Source organism: Oncorhynchus keta, chromosome 4 (genome assembly GCF_023373465.1).
Source record: "Oncorhynchus keta strain PuntledgeMale-10-30-2019 chromosome 4, Oket_V2, whole genome shotgun sequence".
Classification (NCBI taxonomy): domain Eukaryota; kingdom Metazoa; phylum Chordata; class Actinopteri; order Salmoniformes; family Salmonidae; genus Oncorhynchus; species Oncorhynchus keta.
Window position 1 is genome coordinate 9,604,618 of NC_068424.1, and position 13,382 is coordinate 9,617,999.

Consider the following 13,382-nt stretch of genomic DNA (forward strand, 5'->3'; position numbering starts at 1 on the left):
AGGGAAATAAACAAGCGAAACATTAGTAAACATTACACTCACAAAAGTTTTAAAAGAAGTTAGACATTTCAAATGTCTCTCTCTCTCTCTCTCTCTCTCTCTCTCTAAGTTTTACCAGCTCCCTGCAGGGAAGGAGTGTCTCAACCCACCTTGGCACAGAAACACAAACGCTGCATATCATTGGCCTGTTCCAGCCTGTCTGAACATTCAGTGCTGTCATCTGTCTATCTGGCGCATACCAACAGCCGCGGGTGACTGAAAAGATACGATGATAACACGCAAGGGTTCTTTCCAGTCTACGTCGCCACGGGCTTTTAATGTGTTTGTAGCAGAGTGCTTCACCGCACTTAAACATATTCCCACTGTACTGTGGGAGTCACTTATGAAGAATCATTACTCCTGCACGTCACACCTCAAGTTACTTTTCAACGCACAATACAATGCATGTATTTTCCAACGTTTTCCTTCAGTCCATGCTCTTATGCAGAGCAGAGCAACATACAGTACAGTCTGTGCAGAAAATCAACGGTAGGACTGAACTGCACATATCACCTCCACTGACAATGGAGGAGGAGTCTTGCCTTTTCTACTCTATGACTAACGACTAATGGCTATTAGCAGTGTGGCTGTACTGTACTATACTGTACTGTACTGTACTGTCATATACTGTACTATACTGTAATGTACTGTAGTGTCATATACTGTACTATACTGTAATGTACTGTACTGTACTGTAATGTACTGTACTGTACTATACTGCAATGTACTGTAGTGTAATATACTGTATGTACTATGCTGTAATGTAATGTACTGTACTGTACTATACTGTAATGTACTGTACTGTAATATACTGTACTATACTGTAATGTACTGTACTGTACTGTAATGTACTGTACTGCACTATACTGTAATGTACTGTACTATACTGTAATGTACTGTAGTGTACTATACTGTATTATGCTGTACTGTAATGTACTGTACTGTAATGTACTGTAATGTGCTGTACTATACTGTACTGTACTGTACTGTACTGTACTATACTGTACTGTACTGTAATGTACTGTACTGTAATGTACTGTACTGTACTATACTGTAATGTACTGTACTGTACTATACTGTAATGTACTGTACTGTACTATACTGTAATGTACTGTACTGTACTGTATTATGCTGTACTGTAATGTATTCTACTGTAATGTACTGTAACGTGCTGTACTGTACTATACTGTACTGTACTATACTGTACTATACTGTAATGTACTGTACTGTACTATACTGTAATGTACTGTATTGTACTATACTGTAATGTACTGTACTGTAATGTATTGTACTGTACTATGCTGTACTGTAATGTACTGTACTGTACTATACTGTAATGTACTGTAATGTAATATATTGTACTATACTGTAATGGACTGTACTGTACTGTAATGTACTGTACTATACTGTAATGTACTGTACTGTACTATACTTTAATGTACTGTAGTGTACTATACTGTACTATGCTGTAATGTAATGTACTGTACTGTACTATACTGTAATGTGCTGTACTGTACTGTACTGTAATGTACTGTACTGTACTGTACTGTACTGTACTATACTGTAATGTACTGTACTGTACTATACTGTAATGTACTGTACTGTACTATACTGTAATGTACTGTATTATGCTGTACTGTAATGTACTGTACTGTAATGTACTGTAATGTGCTGTACTATACTGTACTGTACTATACTGTACTGTAATGTACTGTACTGTACTATACTGTAATGTACTGTACTGTAATGTACTGTACTGTATTATGCTGTACTGTAATGTACTGTACTGTAATGTACTGTAACGTGCTGTACTGTACTATACTATACTGTACTATACTGTACTATACTGTAATGTACTGTACTGTAATGTACTGTACTGTACTATACTGTAATGTACTGTACTGTACTATACTGTAATGTACTGTAGTGTACTATACTGTACTATGCTGTAATGTAATGTACTGTACTATACTATACTGTAATGTACTGTACTGTAATATACTGTACTATACTGTAATGTACTGTACTGTACTGTAATGTACTGTACTATACTGTAATGTACTGTACTGTACTATACTGTAATGTACTGTAGTGTACTATACTGTACTATGCTGTAATGTAATGTACCGTACTGTACTATACTGTAATGTGCTGTACTGTACTGTACTGTAATGTACTGTACTGTACTGTACTGTACTATACTGTAATGTACTGTACTGTACTATACTGTAATGTGCTGTACTATACTGTACTGTACTGTACTGTACTGTACTATACTGTAATGTACTGTACTGTACTATACTGTAATGTACTGTACTATACTGTAATGTACTGTACTGTATTATGCTGTACTGTAATGTACTGTACTGTAATGTACTGGAATGTGCTGTACTATACTGTACTGTACTATACTGTACTGTACTGTAATGTACTGTAATGTACTGTACTGTACTATACTGTGATGTACTGTACTGTACTGTACTATACTGTAATGTACTGTACTGTACTATACTGTAATGTACTGTACTGTATTATGCTGTACTGTAATGTACTGTACTGTAATGTACTGTAACGTGCTGTACTATACTATACTGTATGCTGTACTATACTGTAATGTACTGTACTGTACTATACTGTAATGTACTGTATTGTACTATACTGTAATGTACTGTACTGTACTATGCTGTACTGTAATGTACTGTACTGTAATGTGCTGTACTGTACTATACTGTACTATACTGTACTGCACTGTATACTATACTGTATGCTGTACTATACTGTAATGTACTGTACTGTACTATACTGTAATGTACTGTATTGTACTATACTGTAATGTACTGTACTGTAATGTACTGTACTGTAATGTGCTGTACTGTACTATACTGTACTTTACTATACTGTACTGTACTACACTGTACTGTACTGTAATGTACTATACTGTAATGTACTGTACTGTACTATACTGTAATGTACTGTACTGTACTATACTGTAATGTATTGTACTATACTGTAATGTATTGTACTGTACTGTACTATACTGTATTGTACTGTACTGTACTATACTGTACTGTACTGTACTGTACTGTAATGTACTGTACTGTACTGTACTGTACTGTACTGTACTGTGTTGTACTGTAATGTACTGTACTGTAATGTACTGTAACGTGTTGTACTGTACTATACTGTACTATACTGTACTATACTGTAATGTACTGTACTGTACTATACTGTAATGTACTGTATTGTACTATACTGTAATGTACTGTACTGTACTGTAATGTACTGTACTATACTGTAATGTACCATACTGTACTATACTGTAATGTACTGTACTGTACTATACTGTACTGTATTGTACTATACTGTAATGTACTGTACTATACTGTACTGTACTGTACTGTAATGTACTTTACTGTACTATACTGTAATGTACTGTACTGTAATATACTGTACTATACTGTAATGTACTGTACTGTACTGTAATGTACTGTACTATACTGTAATGTACTGTACTATACTGTAATGTACTGTAGTGTACTATACTGTACTATGCTGTACTGTAATGTACTGTACTGTAATGTACTGTACTATACTGTAATGTGCTGTACTGTACTGTACTGTACTGTACTGTAATGTACTGTAATGTACTATACTGTAATGTACTGTACTATACTGTAATGTACTGTATTATGCTGTACTGTAATGTACTGTACTGTACTGTAATGTGCTGTACTGTACTATACTGTACTGTACTATACTGTACTGCACTGTAATGTACTATACTGTAATGTACTGTACTATAATGTACTGTACTGTACTATACTGTAATGTACTGTACTGTACTATACTGTAATGTACTGTACTGTACTATACTGTACTGTAATGTGCTTTAATGTACTGTACTATACTGTCCTGTAATGTGCTGTACTGTACTATACTGTACTGTAATGTGCTGTACTGTACTATACTGTACTGTAATGTGCTTTAATGTACTGTACTATACTGTACTGTAATGTGCTGTACTGTAATATATTGTACTGTAATGTATTGTAATGTGCTGCACTGTGCAATACCATAATGTACTGTAATGTGCTGTAATGTAATGTACTGTAATGTGCTGTTCTGTAATGTACTGTAATGTGCTGTAATGAACTGTACTGTACTGTGTCATGACGTTGGCCTGGAGGTAGGTTCTGGATAAGAGCGTCTGCTAAATGACTTAAATGTAAATGTAATGACAGTCATAAATACCTCTTTCCCCCCTGTGATTAATGCTGTGCTAATACTGTAATAGTGATGATTAATATTGATTAATATTGACTGCTATTGATGTAAAATATTACTACGTCTTTAAGAGTTTATTCGGAAGATAACAGCTCTATAAATATTATTTTGTGGTGCCCCGACTCTCTAGTTAATTACATTTACATGATTAGCTCAATCAGGTAATATTAATTACGGAGAAAGGATTTTATAGAATAGCATGTCATATCACTTAATCAGGCATAGCCAAAGACACGACAACTGTAATGTACTGTAATGTACAGTACTGCCATGCTACTAACTTACTTGATGCTGATGGCGTACTCTGTGACCTCGCGGCTCCGGTGGCGGACCAGGTAAGTGCTGTTGCCTCTGCTAATCAGCTCTGCCTCAGCCTGCAGTCTCTCCATGGGCCCAGCAAACCTACAGTACAGTACCCAGAGGCAGGATATGATAGTTTAGAGATGCTGTATACAGGAGCCACAGGCAGGATATGATAGTTTAGAGATGCTGTATACAGGAGCCACAGGCAGGATATGATAGTTTAGAGATGCTGTATAGAGCAGCCACAGGCAGGATATGATAGTTTAGAGATGCTGTATAGAGCAGCCACAGGCAGGATATGATAGTTTAGAGATGCTGTATACAGGAGCCACAGGCAGGATATGATAGTTTAGAGATGCTGTATACAGGAGCCACAGGCAGGATATGATAGTTTAGAGATGCTGTATACAGGAGCCACGGGCAGGATATGATAGTTTAGGAGATGCTGTGTATACAGGAGCCACGGATATGAGGATATGATAGTTTAGACAGATATGCTGTATACAGGAGCCACAGGCAGGATATGATAGTTTTGAGATGCTGTATATGATAGAGATGCTGAATACACAGGGAGCCACAGGCAGGATATGATAGTTTTGAGATGCTGTATACACAGGAGCTGAATACACAGGCAGGATATGATAGTTTAGAGATATGATAGCTGCTAATACAGGAGCCACAGACAGTATGATGATGCTGAATACACAGACAGGATATGATAGAGATGCTGTATACACAGACAGAGATATGATAGTTTGCTGAATACACAGCAGGATATGATAGTTTTATGATAGATGCTGTAACACAGACAGGATATGATAGAGATGCTGAATACACAGGCAGGATATGATAGTTTGAACACAGACAGGATATGATAGTGCTGAATAACACAGACTGAATACACAGACAGATATGATAGAGATGCTGAATACACAGACAGGATATGATAGAGATGCTGAATACACAGACAGGATATGATAGAGATGCTGAATACACAGACAGGATATGATAGACAGATATGATAGTTTAACACAGACAGGATATGATAGAGATGCTGAATACACAGACAGGATATGATAGAGATGCTGAATACACAGACAGGATATGATAGAGATGCTGAATACACAGACAGGATATGATAGAGATGCTGAATACACAGACAGGATATGATAGAGATGCTGAATACACAGACAGGATATGATAGAGATGCTGAATACACAGACAGGATATGATAGAGATGCTGAATACACAGACAGGATATGATAGAGATGCTGAATACACAGACATAACATAGGAAGTGAAATAAATAAATAAATTAAAATAAATAACAGTGAAACATACAGACACATCCTGTTACAGTGGCTTCAGGAAGTATTCAGACCCTTTGACTTTTTCCACATTTTGTTGTGTTACAACCTGAATATAAACATGATTAAATGTATATTTTGTGTCACTGGCTTACACACAATACCCCATAACGTCAAAGTGGAATTATGTGTTTAGAAATGTTTACAAATAAATTTAAAAAAATGAAAAGCTGAAATGTATTCGAACCCTTTGTTATGGCAAGCCTAAATAAGTAAAACATCTGCTTAACAAGTCACACAATAAGTTGCATGGACTCCCTCTTTTAACATGATTTTTGAACAACTACCTCCTCTCTGTACCGCACACATACAATTGCCTGTAAAGTCCCTCAGTAGAGCAGTGAATCTCTAACACCGATTCAACCACAAAGACCAAGGTTTTTCCAATGCCTCGCAAAGGAGGGCAACTGTTAGTAGATGGTAAAAAAATAGCAAAGCAGACATTGAATATCCCTTTGAGCAGGGTGAAGTTATTAACTACACTGTGGATGCTGTATCAATACACCCAGACACCATAAAGATACAGACGTCCTTCCTAACTCAGTTGCCGGAGATGAAGGTAAACTGCTCAGGGATTTCACCATGAGGCCAATGGTGACTTTAAAACAGTCACAGAGTTTAATGGCTGTGACAGGAGAGACATGAGGATGGATCAACAACATTGTAGTTACTCCACAATACTAACCTAAATGACAGAGTGAAAAGAGTCTGTACATAACACAAATATTATACAATATGTATCCTGTTTGCAACAAGGCAGTAAAGTAATACTGCTAAATCATTCCTGAATACAAAGCGCTATGTTTGGGGCAAATCCAACACATTTTCATGCATGGTGGTAACTGCATCATGTTATGGGTGTGCTTGTCATTGGCAAGGACCAGGACACTTTTAGGATAAAAATAAACAAAATAGAGCTGAGCACAGGCAAAATCCTTTAGGAAAACCTGGTTCAGTCTGCTTTCCAACAGACACTGGGAGATGAATTCACCTTTCAGCAGGACAATAACCTAAAACACAAGGCCAAATCTACACTGGAGTTATTTACTAAGGTGACGATGAATGTTCTCCTGAATGGCCTGGTTACAGTTTTGACTTAAATCGTCTTGAAAATGTATGGCAAGACTTGAAAATGTCTGTCTGGCAATGATCAACAACCAACAGGACAAAGCTTGAAGTGTTGGAACGGTATGCTAGAGAATACCCTTTATGTTGGAGAATGCCCTTTCCTGCGTCTAATTACCAAATCACCCTCTAGTGGCCTCATGGATGGAACGTTACTGATATTTTTCATAAACAAAACAGCCGAAAATCCAGTGTTTCTATGTCAAACAGTTGTGTTATATTTCAGACTCTGTAATGTCATATTTAATTATTTTTTTTATTTTTCCTTTAGGCAAGTCAGTTAAGAACAAATTCTTATTTTCAATGACGGCCTAGGGTTAACAGTGGGTTAACTGCCTGTTCAGGGGCAGAACAACAGATTTGTAACTTTGTCAGCTCGGGGATTCGAACTTGCAACCTTTCGGTTACTAGTCCAACGTTCTAACCACTAGGCTACCCTGCCGCCCCATATTATGAAGTGTAATATTGGGATGTAAACTCTAAATGAAATACATTCAACTCTATATACTGTTGTCTTCTTTATTTTAGCCCGTAACCACGTGTGTGCAATTTTCTTTCAAACATAGATTTATTTAAGACTACCCAGAAACACTCTGTGTGACCCTAATTTAGCCCACTGCAGTAAAAGGTTAAAAAATAATCATGTGGAAATATTGTACAATCCAGGTGTATAAAGCTCTTAGAGACTTACCCAGAATTACTCACAGCTGTAATCACTCTTAGAGACTTACGCAGAATTACTCACAGCTGTAATCACTCTTAGAGACTTACCCAGAATTACTCACAGCTGTAATCACTCTTAGAGACTTACCCAGAATTACTCACAGCTGTAATCGCTGCCAAAGATGATTCTAATGTATTGACTCAGGGGTGTGAATACTTATGTAAATTAGACATTTCTGTATTTCATTTTAAATAAATTAGAAAATATTTAAAAATATATATATATGTGTTTTCACTTTGTCATTATGGGGTAAAGTCTGTAAATGGGAAATAAAAAAAATATTGAATACATTTTGAATTCAGTCTGTAACACAACAAAATGTGGAATAGGTCAAGAGGTATGAATACTTTCTGAAGGAACTGTACAACCTAGAGAGCAGAATCAGGAGTCGTATACTAAACTACAGTCTAGATGAAATAACACCCACCAATTTAACCTGAAAGGTCGAACACACAAACCACTAATGATCCAACATACTGTGACAAAGAAAGGGAAAGGCAGTTTTTGCATGAAAGTTTGGTGAGATTCATTCGCATGTGAACATACCAGGGTTGTGTGGAGTAGTCGACAGGTTTAGGGACCTGAGGGTAAATAGAAGAGAGAGAGACAGAAAAGAGAGGAGAGAAAAGTGAGAGAGAGAGAGAGAGGGGGGGGGGAGAGAGAGAGGGAGAGAGAGAGAAGAGAGCAGAGAGAGAGAGAGAGAAGAAGAGAGAGAGAGAGGGGGGGAGAGAGAGAGAGAGGGAGAGAGAGAGACAAGAGAGCAGAGAGAGAGAGAGAAGAGGAGAGAGAGAGAGAGAGAAAGAAAGAGAGAGGAGAGCGAGAGAGAGAGAGAGCAACACATGAGCCATTGTTCTTTCATTCCCACAATCCCACCCAACCTGAATCTCACTGTTGCATACATCAGTCAATAAAGCATTCACTTTCCCCTACGGCCAACTAAGTCAATAGTATTTGTTTCCCCCTCTCTTTTGTGGCGGTAGTTCCGGCTACCATGAATATGTTTAACATAACATTTGGGTTTTGTTGTCAACAGGTGGTTTTGGTATTTCCTATGAACCTAATGAAGTAGCATAATGTACTTGTTATCTTTACCGTGGTGTAAGTATCCAGATAGCACTGTAGGTCATCTGCTCTGTGTCATTATAAAAGTACATCTACTCATGTCAGTGACATATTGTCTGACTGAAAACAGAGACATTATGTGGATTCTGTAGGAACAAGACGTTCAGTGATACAAACAAGTCAAAATGGACAATATATAGTTTGACTAGCGAATGTTTCCCATGCATTTAGTGAGAGATAGCCGAGGTTGTGTCTTCTTCTTTAGTGCTATGTCATGTGAAATGACATAGTGACGTATATAAACTGTCTTGCTAATTCAATTGTTGAATTTAAAAACTGCAGCTGAAGCACCATGAATTATCTCCTTTATCCATAATCATGTTTCTAACAATCATCCCAGTGTCTGTGTCAACCCCTTATTCTGCCTGCTTCGCCACCCAAAGCCTCTGTTTACTGCTTGAACAACACTTCTAACGCACTTCTTAGTGCCTGGCTTACACATGGGCACGGCTTCACGGCACTGCTTGGAAAGAAGCCAACTTCTCTTGTTTTCACGATTTTGCCCTGAAACCACAGCAGAGAGAGAGAGAGAGAGAGAGAGAGAGAGAGAGAGAGAGAGAGAGAGAGAGAGAGAGAGAGAGAGAGAGAGAGAGAGAGAGAGAGAGAGAGAGAGTTAATTACATTAGTCTGGGTAACTTTGTCACTGTGCTTCAGTAGCAATTAGCTCAGCAGGACAGAGCAGAACAGATTTACAGACCTTGTTTTTTAAAATATAATCACTGGTTGAGAGAGTTGAAGTCTAGACTGAAGAGTTCCTCGTCTCCTGATGGTAATGACTCTAAAGAAGTCTAGACTGAAGAGTTCTGAAGAGTTCTAGTCTCCTGATGGTAATGACTTTAAAGAAGTCTAGACTGAAGAGTTCCTCGTCTCCTGATGGTAATGACTCTAAAGAAGTCTAGACTGAAGAGTTCTTCTCTCCTGATGGTAATGACTTTAAAGAAGTCTAGACTGAAGAGTTCTTGTCTCCTGATGGTAATGACTCTAAAGAAGTCTAGACTGAAGAGTTCTTGTCTCCTGATGGTAATGACTCTAAAGAAGTCTAGACTGAAGAGTTCTGAAGAGTCACACAGAGAGAGGTAGCACATCTGAGTCACACAGTGGGAGATAGCACATCTGAGTCACACAGAGAGAGACAGCACATCTGAGTCACACAGAGAGAGATAGCACATCTGAGTCACACAGAGAGAGTAATGACTCTACACACAGAGAGTCAGACATCTGAAGAGATAACACATCTGACTCACACAGAGGTAATGACATCTGAGTCTAGACTGAAGAGATTACACATCTGACTCACAGAGAGAGACAGACATGAGTCACACAGAGATAACACATCTGAAACAGAAGAGACAGCACATTTGAGTCACACAGAGAGAGTAACACATCTGAAGAGTCACACAGAGAGAGATAACACATCTGACTCACACAGAGAGAGATAACACATCTGACTCACACAGAGAGACAGCACATCTGAGTCACACAGAGAGAGATAGCACATCTGACTCACACAGAGAGAGACAGCACATCTGAGTCACACAGAGAGAGATAGCACATCTGACTCACACAGAGAGAGACAGCACATCTGAGTCACACAGAGAGAGATAACACATCTGACTCACACAGAGAGAGATAACACATCTGACTCACACAGAGAGACAGCACATCTGAGTCACACAGAGAGAGATAACACATCTGACTCAGACCGAGAGAGACAGCACATCTGAGTCACACAGAGAGATAACACATCTGACTCACACAGAGAGACAGCACATCTGAGTCACACAGAGAGAGATAACACATCTGACTCAGACCGAGAGAGATAACACATCTAAGCGCCCCTAATACAGTTAGCTTTAATAACATTTAATCAGTGCTTTTGGAAAACTCTCCTATTGATTATGAGGCTCAGATGAATGTTGTGATAATCATCCAGCTTTAACCCTGTTAGAGTCAACAGAGCCAAATGAAATTACAGTGATCAATTATATTAGTCTGCCACCAGAACAGGAATTATGGTCTGCTGGTTACCACAGTGATGAATAATGGGAGTTCTGTAACTCTATCCGCTATCACCGAGGAGGGGGGGGGTACAGAGATGAAGTGGGCTAAAGGTAAAGCTGTCATTTTTTTTTATATATATAGACCTCTAATTCAACAGCTAAGGGGGGGTTGTACGGCCCATCTCCCCCGAAACAGCATTAAACACAATGTGTATGCTGATAAATCTCCGGGACTGTCAAAACAGGACACAAACACACACACACAGAGTGTAACAAATATGCACGCAGGCATGTACACAAACACACATATACTCAAATAGAACCCCTGTACCCCTACACACACCTACACACAAAGACACACACACCTACACACAAAGACACACACACCTACACACAAAGAAAGTGAGGCTGTTCCAGCAAAGTGACAGTGCTGAAAAACCTGGGCTATCACAACAAACGGCTCTGACTATGAATACTGGCCAGCCTAGAGAGAGAGGGAGAGAAAGTAGGGGAGAGAGGGGGAGAAAGTAGGGGAGAGAGGGGGAGAAAGTAGGGGAGAGCGGGGGAGAATGTAGGGGAGAGAGGGAGAGAAAGTAGGGGAGAGAGGGAGATAATTTTTTATTTTATTTATTATTTATTTTACCTTTATTTAACCAGGCAAGTCAGTTAAGAACAAATTCTTATTTTCAATGACGGCCTAGGAACAGTGGGTTAACTGCCTGTTCAGGGGCAGAACGACAGATTTGCAACCTTTCGGTTATTAGTCCAACACTCTAACCACTAGGCTACCCTGAGGGAGAGAACGTAGGAGAGAGAGGGAGAGAACGTAGGGGAGAGAGGGAGAGAAAGTAGGGGAGAGAGGGAGAGAATGTAGGGGAGAGAGGGAGGAAAGTAAGGGAGAGAGGGAGAGAAAATTGGGGAGAAAAAGCAGGGGAGAGAGGGAGAAAGTAGGGGAGAGGGAGAGAAAGTAGGGGAGAGAGGGAGAGAAAGTAGGGGAGAGAGGGAGAGAAAGTAGGGGAGAGAGGGAGAGAATGTAGTGGAAAGAGGGGAGAAAGTAGGGGAGAGGGAGAGAAAGTAGGGGAGAGAAAAAGCAGGGGAGAAAGGGAGAGAAAGTAGGGGAGAAAGGGAGAGAAAGTAGGGGAGGAAAAGCAGGGGAGTGAGGGAGAGAATCTAGGGGAGAGAGGGAGAGAAAGTAGGGGAGAGAGGGAGAGAAAGTAGGGGAGAGAGGGAGAGAAAGTAGGGGAGAGAGGGAGAGAAAGTAGGGGAGAGGGAGAGAAAGTAGGGGAGAGAGGGAGAGAACGTAGGGGAGAGAGGGAGAGAAAGTAGGGGAGAGAGGGAGAGAAAGGAGGGGAGAGAGGGAGAGAACGTAGGGGAGAGAGGGAGAGAAAGTAGGGGAGAGAGGGAGAGAAAGTAGGGGAGAGAGGGAGAGAACGTAGGGGAGAGAGGGAGAGAAAGTAGGGGAGAGAGGGAGAGAACGTAGTGGAGAGAGGGAGAGAAAGTAGGGGAGAGAGGGAGAGAACGTAGGGGAGAGAGGGAGAGAAACATTCGGTGTAATGTTTACTGTTTTGTTTATTATCTATTTCACTTGCATTGGCAACGTAAACATATGTTTCCCTTGCTATATAGCACTTTTAATTGAATTGAAAAGAGAAAGGAGAGAGAGAGAGAGAGAGAGAGAGAGAGAGAGAGAGAGAGAGGGGAGAGAGGCTATTTTTAGGTCCTAGTGGCCATAGGGGAGCATACAGCAGAAATAGGTCTTTGTGGCCATAAGGGAGCATAAAAGCCATCTGTGCTGCTGTTGTTGCAATGCCAGCCAGCCGGCCAGACCAAAACACACAAACACAGAGCTGAATGGGTGAGTGACTCTTTGTGGATTGGAAAGATGCACGCACACACAAAACACACACATGCAAACACGTTTGTTTAACTATCCTTGTGGGGATCAAACAATTGATTCCCATCAAAATCCTATTTTCACTAACAGCTAACCATGAATCTAAACCTAACCCTATCTGCTAATCCTAACCCTAATTCTCACCCTAACTCTAAACCTAATCCTATCTCCTAATCCTAACCCTAATTCTCACCCTAACTCTAAACCTAATCCTAACCCTAATTCCCACCCTAAATCTAAACCTAATCATATCTCCTAATCCTAACCCTAATTCTCACCCTAACTCTAAACCTAACCCTATCTCCTAATCCTTACCCTAACTCTAAACCTAACCCTATCTCCTAATCCTCTGAACCTAAACCTAACGTGTTCCTAACCGACTGTGCTATTTTTTTATTTGCGCTGTTTGTAACAAATGTTTTAACTTATTTTGTACACAATGTTGCCGCTACTGTCTCTTATGACCAAAATTACTTCTGGACATTAGAACAGCGATTACTCACCACGAACTAGACAAAGATGTT

General features: G+C 39.5%; 1 protein-coding gene across 3 annotated transcripts in view; it reads right to left on the reverse strand.

Moving 5' to 3' along the window:
* LOC118372903 (guanine nucleotide exchange factor VAV3-like) overlaps positions 1-13,382 on the reverse strand; it is a 257,830-nt gene that overhangs the window by 50,151 nt on the left and 194,297 nt on the right. For all 3 annotated transcript variants that reach the window (XM_052499406.1, XM_052499404.1, XM_052499407.1), the window contains exons 21-23: positions 9,403-9,468; positions 8,389-8,423; positions 4,609-4,725 (exon numbers count right to left, since the gene is read on the reverse strand). In XM_052499406.1, the coding sequence (XP_052355366.1) occupies positions 4,609-4,725; positions 8,389-8,423; positions 9,403-9,468 (218 nt within the window). The remainder of the gene's footprint in view (positions 1-4,608; positions 4,726-8,388; positions 8,424-9,402; positions 9,469-13,382) is intronic.